Here is a 15,396-nt window from a genome sequence, read left to right as displayed (position 1 = left end):
CCCATCATAATGTCCTGCGTCAGGGGCTGCTGGGTGTTCAGAGCCATATTGGGCCACCCAGGGCATGCTCTCAATTCTTTGCACATCATCCTTCTCCCTCCCAACCACCTCCTGGAAGGCTATAAGATGTTCTACTTAGCAATGGACATTATTCAGGGAAAGTTTCAGAAATGCTAATTTCAATACCTTTCTAGTAGGTAAAGGGTTATACAATTTAACTGTAATACTGTATAAATCAAAGTACAGGTAGTATCTTACACATGAAAAAATAGTATTTCTTACCTTAAACAGACAACGGCATATATATTCAAAGACCATATGTTTTAATGAACTGATAAGTGACTGTATTCTTTGTTCTGTATTTTCAGAATCCTAGATTACATTTGAAAATTGAAAAATCATTAGGAAATTTATAAACATTTAAATGATACTACATTGCTTAATCACACTTTTAAACTGTTCCTTCAGACTCAAAGTTGATTCTGGAATAATTATCTTTGTCAACTCAAGTGATTAAACAGGTTAAGTGCATTAAATCTGTATACTACTACGATAAAAATACTTGATGTATTTTTCTTTAACGGATAAAGGCTTTCAATGAATGAAAATTACAGTCAATTTCCAATAATACAATATGAAATGAATTTGATGATACCACTCTGATACAGCATTAAAAATAATGTATTAGTATGGATGAATCCCATTTCATTACTAGTACAATGATCCATCCAGCCCCAAAACAGAGTGACCAGAACCAGCTAATATCGAATGTTCTCACTTTCATTATAAGAGCCTAAGCAACTTAACCATGCTTTCCATAACTAAGGATGAACAATAACTTTGATGTACGTGCTGTTTAAGAAATCATACCACCTTTACTTTCTTAACTGTTTTCATACTTCCATTGTACAGGATCACTGTGCTTTAAAAAATATCCTTAACAGCTATTTCCCTTGCTGATTGCAGAAAGGTTTGGTAGATGAACAGGAGGAAGCTGTCATCGCTGGACTATTCCCTAAGAGTGACAGAGTTTTATAGCTCACCTCAGGTAGATGAGAAGGACAGGACACACGCCTTGAAAAAGTTCAATTCTGATATAATGTTTAGGCTAAATTTTCTTGTTACCTTAAGTCTATAACTGACAAGAAAAAAATCTAGTAAAACAATGTTAACAGTTTAGAGAAATCCACCCAGGATAAGCAGTGCAACGTGTGCCCCAGGGACAAAACCTCGGGCAGTGGCACGGATGCACCAAAGCTTGGGCCGGCCCATGAGCAGAACGTTCTAATGAGAGAGCTCATCATTACAGTTCATGTACCAGACATCCTCTTCATCCCTATGTTTATTAACAAAGATAGCATGTGAAATGAGCATGTGAATCCACTAAAAGATGCTCTCTTGTGAGAAAGAGTACATAGCCTAAGATCTAATGGATTTCTAAGACACTGCAGAGCAGGTTTTTTACTCTACATATTTAAGATTATATTGCTTTTTAAAATAAAACCAAACATACATGTGCACACCACATGCATACACATACTATCGAAGGCCAATAGTTCCTAAGCTACAGACTTTTGTAAAGAACAAAAAATAACCAACGTTCTCACTGGGTTCAGGCAAAACTGCTCACCTATTTATCAATTCTCACATTCCTGCAGAGTCACTGACCTTTAACATGAATATTTTCTGACTAAAAGATAAGAAGGATTTAAAATGAACTTCTAATTCTGTACTTTCTAATTTATGAGAAACTTTTAATGCAAAAATTATTCAAAGATAGATATATAATCCAATGTTACTGAAGATACAGATGGAAAAGCACTCCAACTGCCTCCGTTTAATTCGCCAACAGCACGTTCCAAAGGTAGCAAGACGGCATTTGTGTGCAAGTCTACAAATGTGCACTTTGGTCCCAGTCATCCAAGTCTAGGAAATTTAACCAAGAAAAAACAAGAGAAGCAAAACACTGGAAAAAATGTAAACCATAAATATGTGTAGCTGTCCTAAAACATAACCACATGCTCTGCGATCCTGCTTTAAGAGGGAAGGTGTCGCCCCAACCTCTTGATCATGGGTAGGTTTGTGTCAGCTTCCACCAAATGGCATGCAGCATGGGTGATACCGTCCCAGCCAAGTGACAAAAGCTTCTGCCTCATGGCCTGGAATACAGTTTTGGCCCCCAAGATGTCCTACCAGAAATCCACTACACTGTGTGGCGAGGTGCAGGCTGTAGTCCTCCTCACCGAACCCCCTCCACCCGCACTCCACCAGACGCACAAGCAGAGCGGGCACCAGATGCACAAGCAGAGCTACCCTCCTCCCCGCCTCTCCATCTCTTCCCCTCAGTCCCAAATGAGGTCCCAGACGTTGTGAAATAGTGGTAGGTCATCTCTGCTGGGCCCTGACCCAACCACCCACAGAAACCACGAGCATAAGGAGACACTGTCCGATCTGCCAGGTTTGGGGGTAATCGTATATTCAGCAGAGAGAATCAGGAAAATGTCCACATACCACATGGTCACAGTGCCCATACTGTGTAGCCTCACTGTCTCTCAAAAATGCTGTGTGGGTTTCTATTCACGGCACGAAAGTTGTATGCAATCTATGAATGCTAATTTTCAAGACAGTGTGACATCTTCTGCTTAAGGCAGTTCACATTCTTTAGTATATGCTTCCCTCTCCTAAGCACACAAACTTGGTAAAGCAGATACTCCTATATCCCCACTAACAAAAAGGATGCCCAGCACACGGTAGAGCCTCAAATGACACAAACAATGACATTTTAAATGTTGTTTTCTGAAAGTAATGAGATTATGTAGACAATTTCTTGATTTTATACCATATTAATGATAATCTATTCCTTATTAATTTGTACTCAGAATTTAAATCATTTACATTAAGAAGACTGTCACACTGGGATAGTTTAAGAACATAAAATACAATCAAAGAGCGAGTTTTAGATACAGTTTAAGTGAGGGGGCGGGGCAAGAAGGCAGATGAGTAGAGTCCCCAAGTCACCTGTCCCCATCAATTTACCTAGATACCTTTAAAATGTCCTGAAAACCTATGAATTCAACCTGAGATTTAATGAGAGAACAGCTGGAATGCTATAGAGAGAAGAGTTTGCGCTTCGAACAAGTACAACTCATTTTTAGCCACTCTGCACTGAGCAAAATGACTAGAAAGAATAATTCACCACAAAAGAAAGAATCAGAAACAGTACTCTCTGCTACAGAGTTACAGAATTTGTATTACAATTCAATATCAGAAAACCAATTCAGAAGAACACTTATAAAGCTATAGGTGGCTCTGGAAAAAAGCATAAAGGATTCAAGAAACTTCATGACTGCAGAATTTAGATCTAATCAGGACAAAATTAAAAATCAATAAAATGAGATGCAATCCAAACTGGAGGTCCTAATGATGAGGGTTAATGAGGTGAAAGAAACAGTGAGCGACATAGAAGACAAGTTGATGGCAAGGGGGGAAGCTGAGGAAAAAAGAGAAAAACAATTAAAAGACCATGAGGAAAGGTTAAGGGAAATAAATGACAGCCTCAGAAGGAAAAATCTATGTTTAATTGGAGTTCCAGAGGGCGCCAAGAGGGACAGAGGACCAGAAAGCATATCTGAACATATCATAACTGAGAATTTCCCTAACGTGGGACAGGAAACAGGCATTCAGATGCAGGAGATACAGAGATCCCCCCTAAAATCAATAAAATCCGTTCAACACCTCGACCTTTAATACTTGCAAATTCCAAAGATAAAGAGAAAATCCTTAAAGCAGCAAGAAACAAAAGATCCATAACTTATATGGGGAGAAATATTAGATTAAGAGCAGACCTGTCCACAGAGACCTGGCAGGCCAGAAAGGGCTGCCAGGACATATTCAGGGTCCTAAATGAGAAGAACCTGCAGCCAAGAATACTCTATCCAGCAAGGCTCTCATTCAGAAAAAAAGGAGACATAAAGAGCTTCCAAGATAGGCAGAAACTTAAAGAATATGGGGCCACCAAACCAGCTCTGCAAGAAATATTAAGGGGGACTCGGTAAAAGAAAGGGAAGCCCAAAGAAATAATCCACAAAAACAGGGGCTGAATAGGTATCATGATGTCACTAAATTCATATCTTTCAATAGTAACTCTGAACGTGAATGGGCCTAATGACCCCATCAAAAGGTGCAGGGTTTCAGACTGGATAAAAAAGCAAGACCCATCGATTTGCTCTCTACAAGAGACTCATTTTAGACCTAAGGACACCTACAGCCTGAAAATGAAAGGCTGGAGAACCATTTACCATTCAAATGACCCTTAAAGGAAAGCAGGGGTAGCCATCCTCATATCCAATGAATTAAAGTTTATCCCAAAGAGTGTAGTAAGAGATGAAGAGGGACACTATATCATACTTAAAGGATCTATCCAACAAGAGGACCTAACAATCATGAATATTTATGCCCCTAATGTGGGAGCTGCCAAGTACATCAATCAATTAACAACCAAAGTAAAGACATAGTTAGATAATAATACACTTATACTGGGAGACTTCAACACGGTGCTTTCTGCAAATGACAGATCCTCTAAGCACAACATCTCCAAAGAAACAAGAGCTTTAAACGATACACTGGACCAGATGGATTTCAGATATCTACAGAACTTTACACCCAAACACAACTGAATACACATTCTTCTCAAGTGCACATGGAACTTTCTCCAAAATAGACCACATACTGGGTCACAAATCAGGTCTTAACCGATACCAAAAGATTGGGATTGTCTTCTCATATGTTCAGACCATAATGCTTTGAAACTTGAACTCATTCACAAGAAGAAATTTGGAAGAAATTAAAACATGTGGAGGTTAAAGAGCATCCTGCTAAAAGATGAAAGGGTCAACCAGGAAATTAGAGAAGAATTTAAAAGATTCATGGAAACTAATGAGAATGAAGATACAACTGTTCAAAGTCTTTGGGATACAGCAAAAGCAGTCTTGAGAGGGAAATACATCGCAATACAAGCATCCCTCAAAAACCTGGAAAAAAACTCAAATACACAAGCTATCCTTGCACCTAAAGGAACCAGAGAAAGAACAGCAAATAAAACCTACACCCAGCAGAGAAAGAGTTAATAAAGATTCAAGCAGAACTCAATGAAATAGAAACCAGAAGAACTGTAGAACAGATCAACAAAACCAGGAGCTGGTTCTTTGAAAGAATTAAGATAGATAAACCATTAGCCAGCCTTATTAAAAAAAAAAAAAAAAAGACTAATAAAATCACGAATGAAAAAGGAGAGATCACAACCAATACCAAGGAAATACAAACGATTTTAAAAACATATTATGAGCAGCTATACGCCAATAAATTAGGCAATCCAGAAGAAATGGACGCATTTCCGGAAAACCACAAACTACCAAAACTGGAACAGGAAGAAATAGAAAACCTGAACAGCCCAATAACCAGGGAGGAAATTGAAGCAGTCATCAAAAACCTCCCAAGACACAAAAGTCCAAGGCCAGATGGCTTCCCAGGGCAATTATACCAAACGTTTAAAGAAGAAACAATACCTATTCTACTAAGCTGTCCTGAAAGATAGAAAGGGATGGAATACTTCCAAACTCGTTCTATGAGGCCAGCATCACCTTAATTCCAAAACCAGACAAAGACCCCACCAAAAAGGAGAATTACAGACCAATATCCCTGAGGAACACAGATGCAAAAATTCTCAACAAGATACTAGCCAATAGGATCCAATAGTACATTAAGAAGATTATTCGCCATGACCAAGTGGGATTTATCCCTGGGATGCAAGGCTGGTTCAACACTCATAAAGCAATCAATGTGATTCATCATATCAACAAGAGAAAAAAACAAGAACCATATGATCCTCTCAACAGATGCAGAGAAAGTATTTGACAAAATACAGCACCCATTCCTGATCAAAACTCTTCAGAGTATAGGGATAGAAGCAACATTCCACAGCATCTTAAAAGCCATCTACAAAAAGCCCACAGCAAATATCCTTCTCAATGGGGAAACAGTGGGAGCCTTTCCCCTAAGATCAGGAACACGACAGGGGTGTCCACTCTCACCACTGCTATTCAACATACTACTAGAAGTCCTAGCCTCAGCAACCAGGCAACAAAAATAAATAAAAGGCATTCAAATTGGCAAAGAAGAAGTCAAACTCTCTCTCTTCGCAGATGACATGATACTGTACATAGAAAACCCCAGACTCCACCCCAAGATTGCTAGAACTCATACAGCAATTCGGCAGATTGGCAGGATACAAAACCAATGCCCAGAAGTCAGTGGCAGTTCTATACACTAACAATGAGACTGAAGAAAGAGAAATTAAGGAGTCAATCCCATTTACAATTGCACCCAAAAGCAAAGATACCTAGGAATAAACCTAAACAAACAGGTAAAGGAGGATCTATACCCTAAAAACTACAGAAAACTTCTGAAAGAAATTGAGGAAGACACAAAGGGATGGAAAACTATTCCATGCTCATGGATTAGCAGAATTAGTAATGTGAAAATGTCAATGCTACCCAGGGCAATTTACACATTTAATGCGATCCCTATCAAAATACCATGGACTTTCTTCAGAGAGTTGGAACAACTCATCTTAAGATTTGTGTGGAATCAGAAAAGACCCCAAAGAGCCAGGGGAATATTGAAAAAGAAAACCAGCCGGGGGCATCACAATGCCAGATTTCAGCTTGTACTACAAAGCTGTGGTCACCAAGACAGTGTGGTACTGGCACAGAAACAGACACATAGATCAATGGAACAGAATAGAGAATCCAGATATGGGCCCTCAACTCTATGGTCAACTAATATTCGACAAAGCAGGAAAGACTATCCACTGGAAGAAAGACAGTCTCTTCAATAAATGGTGCTGGGAAAATTGGACAGCCACGTGCAGAAGAATGAAACTAGACCATTCTCTTACACCATACACAAAGATACACTCAAAATGGATAAATGATCTAAATGTGAGACAAGATTCCATCAAAATCCTAGAGGAGAACACAGGCAACAGCCTTTTTGAACTTGGCCACAGCAACTTCTTGCAAGATACATCTATGAAGGCAAGGGAAACAAAAGCAAAAATGAATAATTGGGACTTTATCAAGATAAAAACCTTCTGCCCATCTAAAGAAACAGTCAACAAAACTAAAAGACAACCTACAGGATGGGAGAAGATGTTTGCAAATGACCTATCAGATAAAGGGCTAGTATCCAAGATCTGTAAAGAACTTATGAAACTCAATAGCAAAGAAACGAACAATCCAATCATGAAATGGGGAAAAGACATGAACAGAAATTTCAGCAAAGAAGACATAGACATGGCCAAGAAACACATGAGGAAATGCTCCGCATCACTGGCCATCAAGCGGGAAATACAAATCAAAACCACAATGGGATACCACCTCACATCAGTGATAATGGTGAAAATTAACAAGACAGGAAACAACAAATGTTGGAGAGGATGTGGAGAAAGGGGAACCCTCTGGCATTGTTGGTGGGAATGTGAACTGGTACAGCCACTCTGGAAAACTGTGTGGAGGTGCCTCAAAGAGTTAAAAATAGACCTGCCCTACGACCCCAGCAATTGCACTGCTTGGGATTTACCCCAAAGATACAGATGCAGTGAAATGGCAGGATACCTGCAACCCAATGTTTATAGCAGCAATGTCTACAATAGCCAAACTGTGGAAGGAGCCTCAGTGTCCATCGAAAGATGAATGGATAAAGAAGATGTGGTTTATGTATACAATGGAATATTCCTCAGCCATTAGAAATGACAAATACCCACCATTTGCTTCAATGTGGATGGAACTGGAGGGTATTATGCTGAGGAAATAAGTCAATTGGAGGAGGACAAACATTATATGGTCTCATTCATTTGGGGAATATAAAAAAAAATAGTGAAAGGGAATAAAGGGGAAAGGAGAGAAAATGAGTCGGAAATATCAGTGAGGGTGACAGAGCATGAGAGACTCCTAACTCTGGGAAATGAACAAGGGGTGGTGGAAAGGGAGGTGGGTAGGGGGTGGGGTGACTGGGTGACGGGCACTGAGGGGGGCATTTGACGGGATGAGCACTGGGTGTTATGCTATATGTTGGCAATTGAACTTTAGGTTGTTACATGTGGTCTTCTGAAATATGATTCTAAACCAGTTTTCTCTGGAAGTTATTACTATAAATAAGTACCTAGTCAAGTGATCTGTGTTCCTCAGTCCTAGCCACAGGGTAATGGAGAGCATACCTGTTTGTTTTGCAGAGCTCGCTGGAAAAGTCGGAGAAATGCAGCCAAACTGAAGCGGTACATGTTATTAATTTTGGACAAGTCGGAGATAATGAAGTACATCTTACTGGCACTCTCAGCCAGTGGCAGATAAGCGTCCCGCTCCTGTGGGAAAAACACTTGAGTGCTATTGTGTTACTGCCCCCTACAGACCAGTCCATTCCCAGTGTTGTGCTCTTATCACTTCTAAGTACACACAATAGGTGAAGACAACCAATCCTAGAACTGTGTAACTAAGAGGGATAATATCATCTAGTTTTTCTTACTCTTATAAACCTGAGGGTGATATATTTAAATAATTCTCTAACCCCCCCCCCCCCCGATTACAGAAGTAGGAGTGGTTCACAGGTGGACCATCATGAGCAAGTGCAAATGACACAATTTTATATTTCAAGAGAGAGCCACTTCGGGTAATGCAAGGGCATGGCACCCCTGCGGAGGAGGGAATGACAATCCTAAGTCTAGCATGCGGGGGACCAGAGACTGTAACTTCCACATCAAGTAAGGAAGCACCTGGCATTGTTCAATGCTGGCACAGAATAAGCCAGTGGCACAGGCCTTCTGCTGTGATGGGTGTAAAGGATGAGTAAAGAAGGGATCCTACAGGTAAGTGGCCTCAGGTTTTGAACAGGATTCTGAGAGTCATTCTGATCCAAGTGCCAGGATCACAAACATGATGCTGGTAACATTACGTGTGTGACTCAATGATGCCTGCTCAGAAGGAGAAGGCCAGGAAGTTCATCCTGTGCAGTGAAAAAGAAAATAACAGATAACCACACCTGCTGAGCTCATCCCTGGCAGAGACAACCAGGTGATGGATGAGAAGCGGTCCATTAATCTGCTCGTATTCTGGTTTCAACAGAACACTTTCCCAAGTGAGAAAGTGATAACATGTAAGTGGGCAATTTGGGCAAGGGCTGAAAAATACTGAAAGGAAAACATGAACAGGTCACTGAGATGACTGGCAAAGAATGAAAGGATTTCAGTAAGTACCCTGGTCAGGCTGCAGCCTGGAAATTCAGAGGAACACTAATCTGTCTGGGTGTCTGTTTGTCTTCAAGCAAGGTACAATCACTAGGATGTAGGCGATGAAAATATGTATCATTTTCAACTTGGGTGAGAATTTTGCAAAAGGAATTATCAAAAGAAAGGCAAAAATCATTTTAAGCCATAGCATTTTAAGGGAAGAAAAGTATTTTTAATGGAGAAGATACTTACAACTCTTACTTAATATATTTAACATGTTTTAATTTTAAAGCATTCTAGGAATGGCACAGATGCTCATAACACTCATTTTTAACACTCTCAACTTCAGTACAGAACTGTAGCTCCAGAACTTTACAAGTCAGCAGAGGCCAGCCGGCCATATTCCTGATGCGCTGCGCATCCCAGTGCCCTCACTCCAGCAGGATCAATCAGACCCACAGCTCTGGTGTTTCTCAGGAGCTTTCTTGTTTTCTGTCATTCCCCTGAAGTCTCGATTCTACACTGTTTAATCATATTAACATAAGAGCTTAAGAGAACATGATAGAAGACCACAAAAAAAGGAAATAATTACTTGATCGAGGGAAATTTGGAGTTTGTAAGATTCTTTAAGTGACTCCTGAATAAGTGCACTGCTTGCTTTCGTCTGATTCAAAGATTCAATCAAATCCTTATTTTCCAAAATATTCCCTTGGGATGTGGCAAGTGTCTGCAGCAAAAATTAATAAAATAATGTGAACATTATCATACATGTTAAAATAACCAATTAAAAGACTACATTAGCTCTCATTACTGATGATGTTTATAAAAACTTATTACTTTAAAAGAATTTCATCATTTTATATAAGAATGATATAGAAAATTATTATATACTATTTCATCAAAGCACTGCATATGTATTAATTTTATCAATCTAATAAAAGTAAAAACTTAAAGTTACCGATTAAGTCATAATTTCATGCTATATTTTAATACTACTTGAAATTCTGAGCACATAATATTAGTGAAATAATGCAGTATAAAAGCAGTATTACTGAAAAATCATTTGTCTTAGACATTAATTACCATTATTTAAGAAGTAATGGTCTTATATTCCGAGACATCTACTTTTTTCTCTTTGAATTCTGACTTTAAGATATATATTGACATGTCTTTGACACAACCAAAAACATGTGGAAGGTACTGTTAAATTTTTAAAAACTTAATTCACTTTTAAAATGTAACATAAAAAAGCATCCTGAATAACTAAATTTTACCTCTAAAAGAGATTCCTCAAGCTTGGCTAACTGTATTTTCTTATCTTCTTCCTGCTGTAACAGTTTTGTTTTTTGCTCCTCTAAGTCAGGTTTCTCATGCTGAATAGTTAAAGCCAAAAGCTAAAAGAAAAATTTTTAAGTCAAAGTATTTCTGGCAGTAAAGTTCAAACAAAACAAACTCCCCAGAAATAGGCCTTGTGTTTGATCAAATATTACAATTATTATATTATGTATCTCATTTGATTCTTTCTAGTTAAACATGAGACACTTCACAATTATTTCTGACAAAAAAAAGGGGCAAAATAGTTAAACTAATCAATAAAATATTAAAGAAATTGCATTACTTAACATATCAATATACAATATTTAGTTCTAAAATTAAATATATAAAAACTATGGAAACTAGTTTTTTTCAGTGGCTAGTATTTCATATAAAGAAGTAAAGAGAGATCTTACTTGAAATACTATATCCTCAAAACCTCAACGAGATACATCTTCGCCCCCACTAGGATGGGGACAATTAAAAAGTCAACTAACAACATGTGTGGGCGAGATGGGGAAAGTGAAATCCTCACATGTTGTTGATGGGAAAGAAAACTCTGTCCTTCCAAATGGTAAACAGAGTTACCATGAGACCTTGCAAGTCTACCAGTGAATTGCACACTTTAAGTGGATGAATTGAATCTTAATAAAGCTATTTTTAAAATGCTACATTAGATTCTTCATTTTGAAACTTTAGAGGACAACACTGGCAAGTCATTAAACATGGAATGCTAATCTGCTGGACAAGCATCTGCATGGGGTTCTTACTACAAATCTAAACTGTGTGGGGATGGAAAGCTTTTACACAGAATGAGCAACTTCGTCAATTAATTCTGGGCCATGCGTTGAGTAATCCCTTCACAGTTTTATTTATAAGAAGTATCATCAAGTAAGTCAAAAGATACTATCCATAAAAATACATGCTGTAAGTTATATGTTATTGCAAGAAAAAAATATTTTAAAGGAAATTTTTTTAAATAAGTAAAAATTGTAACAAGTATATATGCTATCATATTAAATCAAAAGAGGAAAAGTCTATAATTGTTAGGGGAGTAAAAATAGAATGACTTAAAGTCAACAAGCATGATAGCTTTCTTTAAAAGGAAAATGAATGAAGAACTATATAAGTAAAAGCCCAGATATAAAAAATCATTTTGAGATTCATATAATGTTCTAAATTGTAATACATCATAGACAATATGAAAATTCAAAAAAGTGTATGTATTGGTGGGGAAAAAAATGTCAGATGGGGAATCGAACACCCTCCTTCAACCAGCTGAACAGGTCAATTAAATGCAATTTTCACATTTAAACTTCAGTTTTCACAATTAAAACAGAAAAAGTAGCTGATCTTAATATAGAATTCTTCTCTCTCTCAAACTCTATCACCCATGACAGAAATAGACCATAAAATTAACGTGACACTAGGGGAAGCAGAGTTCTGATGTTAACAACAAATGTGTAAGTCTAACACAAATGATAAAGTAAACCTGAATGCAAATATATTTTCAAGATATTTTCAAAAGTTTAAATGCCAGTCACTTCCACATAGTAGATTCCAATTCAAAATACCTAATGAGGGCACCTGAGTGGCTCAGTAGTTGAGCATCTGCCTTTGGCTCAGGTCGTGATCCTGGGGTCCTGGGATTGAGTCCCACATCAGGCTCCCTGCAGGGATCCTGATTCTCCCTCTGTCTATATCTCTGTCTCTGTCTCTCTATCTCTCATATATAAATAAATGAAATATTTTTAAAATATGTATCTAATGAGTACACAAAGCTACAGAAGATTTCTGAGGTCACTTATTATTGTCCATACATACCTGTCCTCGCAACCCACTTCTTGTTGTAGTGAAGTTAACCTCTGTAATGATGGAGGCTGCATCTGGTGGGATGAAGGGATTTGGGTTTCTTGTTGACAAAAAAAGGCGGAATTCTTCATTGTAGTCAATAATTTTGTCACCTATTTGTACCACATAACGTGGTCCTGTTTGTTTAAAATGACATAATTAGTTGGTCTCAATATTCTGTCTTTTGCTTCATGTCATTAAAGAATATAATTTATATTCCCAGTATTTCTAAATAGTTGGTAGCATAGGGTTTTCAGCAAAGTACAGAATAGCAACAGTTGGCTACCCAAGAGACTATTAACCAGAATGTCCTATTAATCAGCACATATACAAACAGGGCTAACCACTATTAAGACGATCTCAGGATACTGAAACATCAAACAAATATATACATATATGCAGTATGGTTTTCATGTTAATTATGTTTCATTCCAAATTGTTCTGAAGTGACTAATTATAGATGACAAAAAAATAACTCAATTATATGCTATTCTCTACAGAATTCATGAATTAAAAAGTGTATATTGTGGGCACCTGGGTGGCTCAGTCAGTGAAATATCTGCCTTCCGCTCAGTTCATGATCTCAGGATCCTAGGATGGAGCACTCACTCGCTTACGCGTGCTCGCTCTCTCTCTCTCCCCCGCCCTCCTTCTCTCAAATAAATATATCTTTTTTTTTTTTTAAGTGTTCATTGTACTAGTTTTTGAGATGTACTACTTAAAAGCAAGCTTGGGTGGCTCAGTCAGTAAGCATCTGCCTTTGGCTCAGGCCATAATTTCAGGGTCCTGGGATCATGCCCCATACCAGTCTCCCTGCTCAGTGCGGAGTCTGTTTCCCTCTTTCCCTCTGCTCCCCTGCTCATGTTCACTCACTCTCTGTCAAATAAATAAAATATTAAAAAAAAAATATGTACTAAAGACAGTGAGCTGGTGAAAACCTAGGATTATCAATATATGAGTAATTGCGAAGATACCCATTATTAACTTGAAAAGGATTTATTCAGACTGCCTCAAAAAGGAGTATTTTCAAAAAAATTTTTTAAACATGACATCCATTATATAACAGAGAAATGAACCAGCAGTTATATCCACAACTTATAATTTCAAATTGCCAATAATTAAAATTTTAAGTACAAAATACACACTTTCAAAGATTATTTTCAAAGGTTAAGAAAAATATTATAATTTTTAAGAACCTCAGAATAGATTTTTAAATTTTCCTTAAAACCTTTTAATATGAAAATAATTCAATAAGCACTTTATGAGAAAGGATATACAAATGCCCTGAAAATAATATCAAACAATGCTGAATCACATCATTATCAGAAAAACACAAATTTAAAAGTCCAAGGAAATACTTCTACATCAACTGGAATGGCTCAAGAAAACATAAACAGGGTAAGTCCAAAGAAAACCAAACCTAAGGACCTCATAATCACACCACTGAAAACCAATGACAAGAACTAGAGAAAAATGACATATCACTTATAAAAGAGCAACAATAAAAACAGCAGGTGATTTCTCAAAAGATGAAGGTAGAAGCTAGAAGATGAAGGAATAAAAACTTTAAAGTGCTAAAGAAAATAAATACCGACCCAAAACTCCATGTCAGGCAGAAAAAAAATTTTCCTTCAAAAATAAGATTAAGAAGTTTGTTTCAGAAATGCTTCAGACAGAAGAAAAGTAACGTGGATGGGGATGAAGAGCACTTGCTACGATGAGCACTGAGCAGTGCACACAAGTGCTGAGTCACAGCATCACACACTCAACGCTAACAGAACACTGCCTGTGAACTAAACAGGAATTAAAATTTTAAAAAAGAAAAATAACCTAGATGTAGATGAGGGGGTAATGAAAATTATGGGAGAATCTGAGAACATTAGAAAGGATCAATCTGTATAAATACAGATTTTAAAAACAGTAATTATAATATTATATCACAACAATAATGCAAAGGCAGGCAGGGAAAGGTGGCAAAGTATTTATTTGTACTAAAATAATAAGTCAAAGATATCTACTGTTATGTGTAGGGTGACCATTAAAAAAATCAGGTTAATTACAAAACTGTACTAGGTATCATATGAACCAGTTAGCTGCATTAAGTTACATGCAAAAATACTAAGATTGCATGGTGGGTGAGCATGAAAAACAACTGACAAACTGAAGAGAGGTATCCTTGAGAAACAAGACCAACAGAAAATTCAAAGTAAAAGAATAAAAAGCATTATCATGCAAACACTAGCCCCTCAAAGGATGGTAATCATTCTGATATCAGACTCTGAAACTTGCTATATTTCTGGAGAAAAGAGAGGACATTTCATAAAGAAAATAACCCAAACAGGAAGGTAATCAATTTTCAAACATGTATGCATCCCAAAATAGCTTCAAAATATTTAAACCAAGAACTAAGATTAGAAAGGGATCCCTGGGTGGCTCAACGGTTTAGCGCCTGCCTTCAGCCCAGGGCATGATCCTAGAGACCTGGGATCAAGTTCTGGGTCGGGCTTCCTGCATGGAGCCTGCTTCTCCCTCTGCCTGTGTCTCTGCCTCTCTCTCATGAATAAATAAATAAAATCTTAAAAAAAAAAGAACTAAAAGAAAAAAATTCAAAAATCATAGAACTTTTAAGAAATTCTCTCAATAAATGGAAAAACAAAACAAAAAAGAGTAAAGACACAGAAAACAACACTACATTTAACAAACCTGACATAACTGGCTTTAGAAAAAATTAAACAAGGGCAAATTTCACAATTTTCAAGTACATGGAAAAATTAATGAACTGTACAATTATAGAGAAAGCTTCAACAGGATTCAAATAACGGTATACTTCAGAATAAATTCTCTGGCCACAATGAGTTATACTGAAAATCAATCACAAAAATGGAACTAGGAAGTCTCCCAAGTACCTGGAAATTAAATAAAAACAACAGAGCTCAGTAATTCAGTGAATC

At 37.4% G+C, this 15,396-nt stretch overlaps 1 protein-coding gene across 3 annotated transcripts in view; it reads right to left on the bottom strand.

Annotated features, from left to right (window-relative positions):
• The window catches only part of DYNC2H1 (dynein cytoplasmic 2 heavy chain 1), a 341,276-nt gene that overhangs the window by 188,672 nt on the left and 137,208 nt on the right, over nucleotides 1-15,396 (bottom strand). For all 3 annotated transcript variants that reach the window (XM_055305872.1, XM_055305873.1, XM_055305874.1), the window contains 5 exons: nucleotides 12,419-12,582; nucleotides 10,555-10,674; nucleotides 9,873-10,007; nucleotides 8,276-8,419; nucleotides 283-372 (listed from right to left, as the gene is read on the bottom strand). In XM_055305872.1, the coding sequence (XP_055161847.1) occupies nucleotides 283-372; nucleotides 8,276-8,419; nucleotides 9,873-10,007; nucleotides 10,555-10,674; nucleotides 12,419-12,582 (653 nt within the window). The remainder of the gene's footprint in view (nucleotides 1-282; nucleotides 373-8,275; nucleotides 8,420-9,872; nucleotides 10,008-10,554; nucleotides 10,675-12,418; nucleotides 12,583-15,396) is intronic.

This window comes from Nyctereutes procyonoides, unplaced genomic scaffold (genome assembly GCF_905146905.1).
Source record: "Nyctereutes procyonoides isolate TBG_1078 unplaced genomic scaffold, NYPRO_anot_genome, whole genome shotgun sequence".
In the NCBI taxonomy this organism is placed as follows: domain Eukaryota; kingdom Metazoa; phylum Chordata; class Mammalia; order Carnivora; family Canidae; genus Nyctereutes; species Nyctereutes procyonoides.
This window is presented reverse-complemented; position numbering and strand designations above follow the sequence as displayed.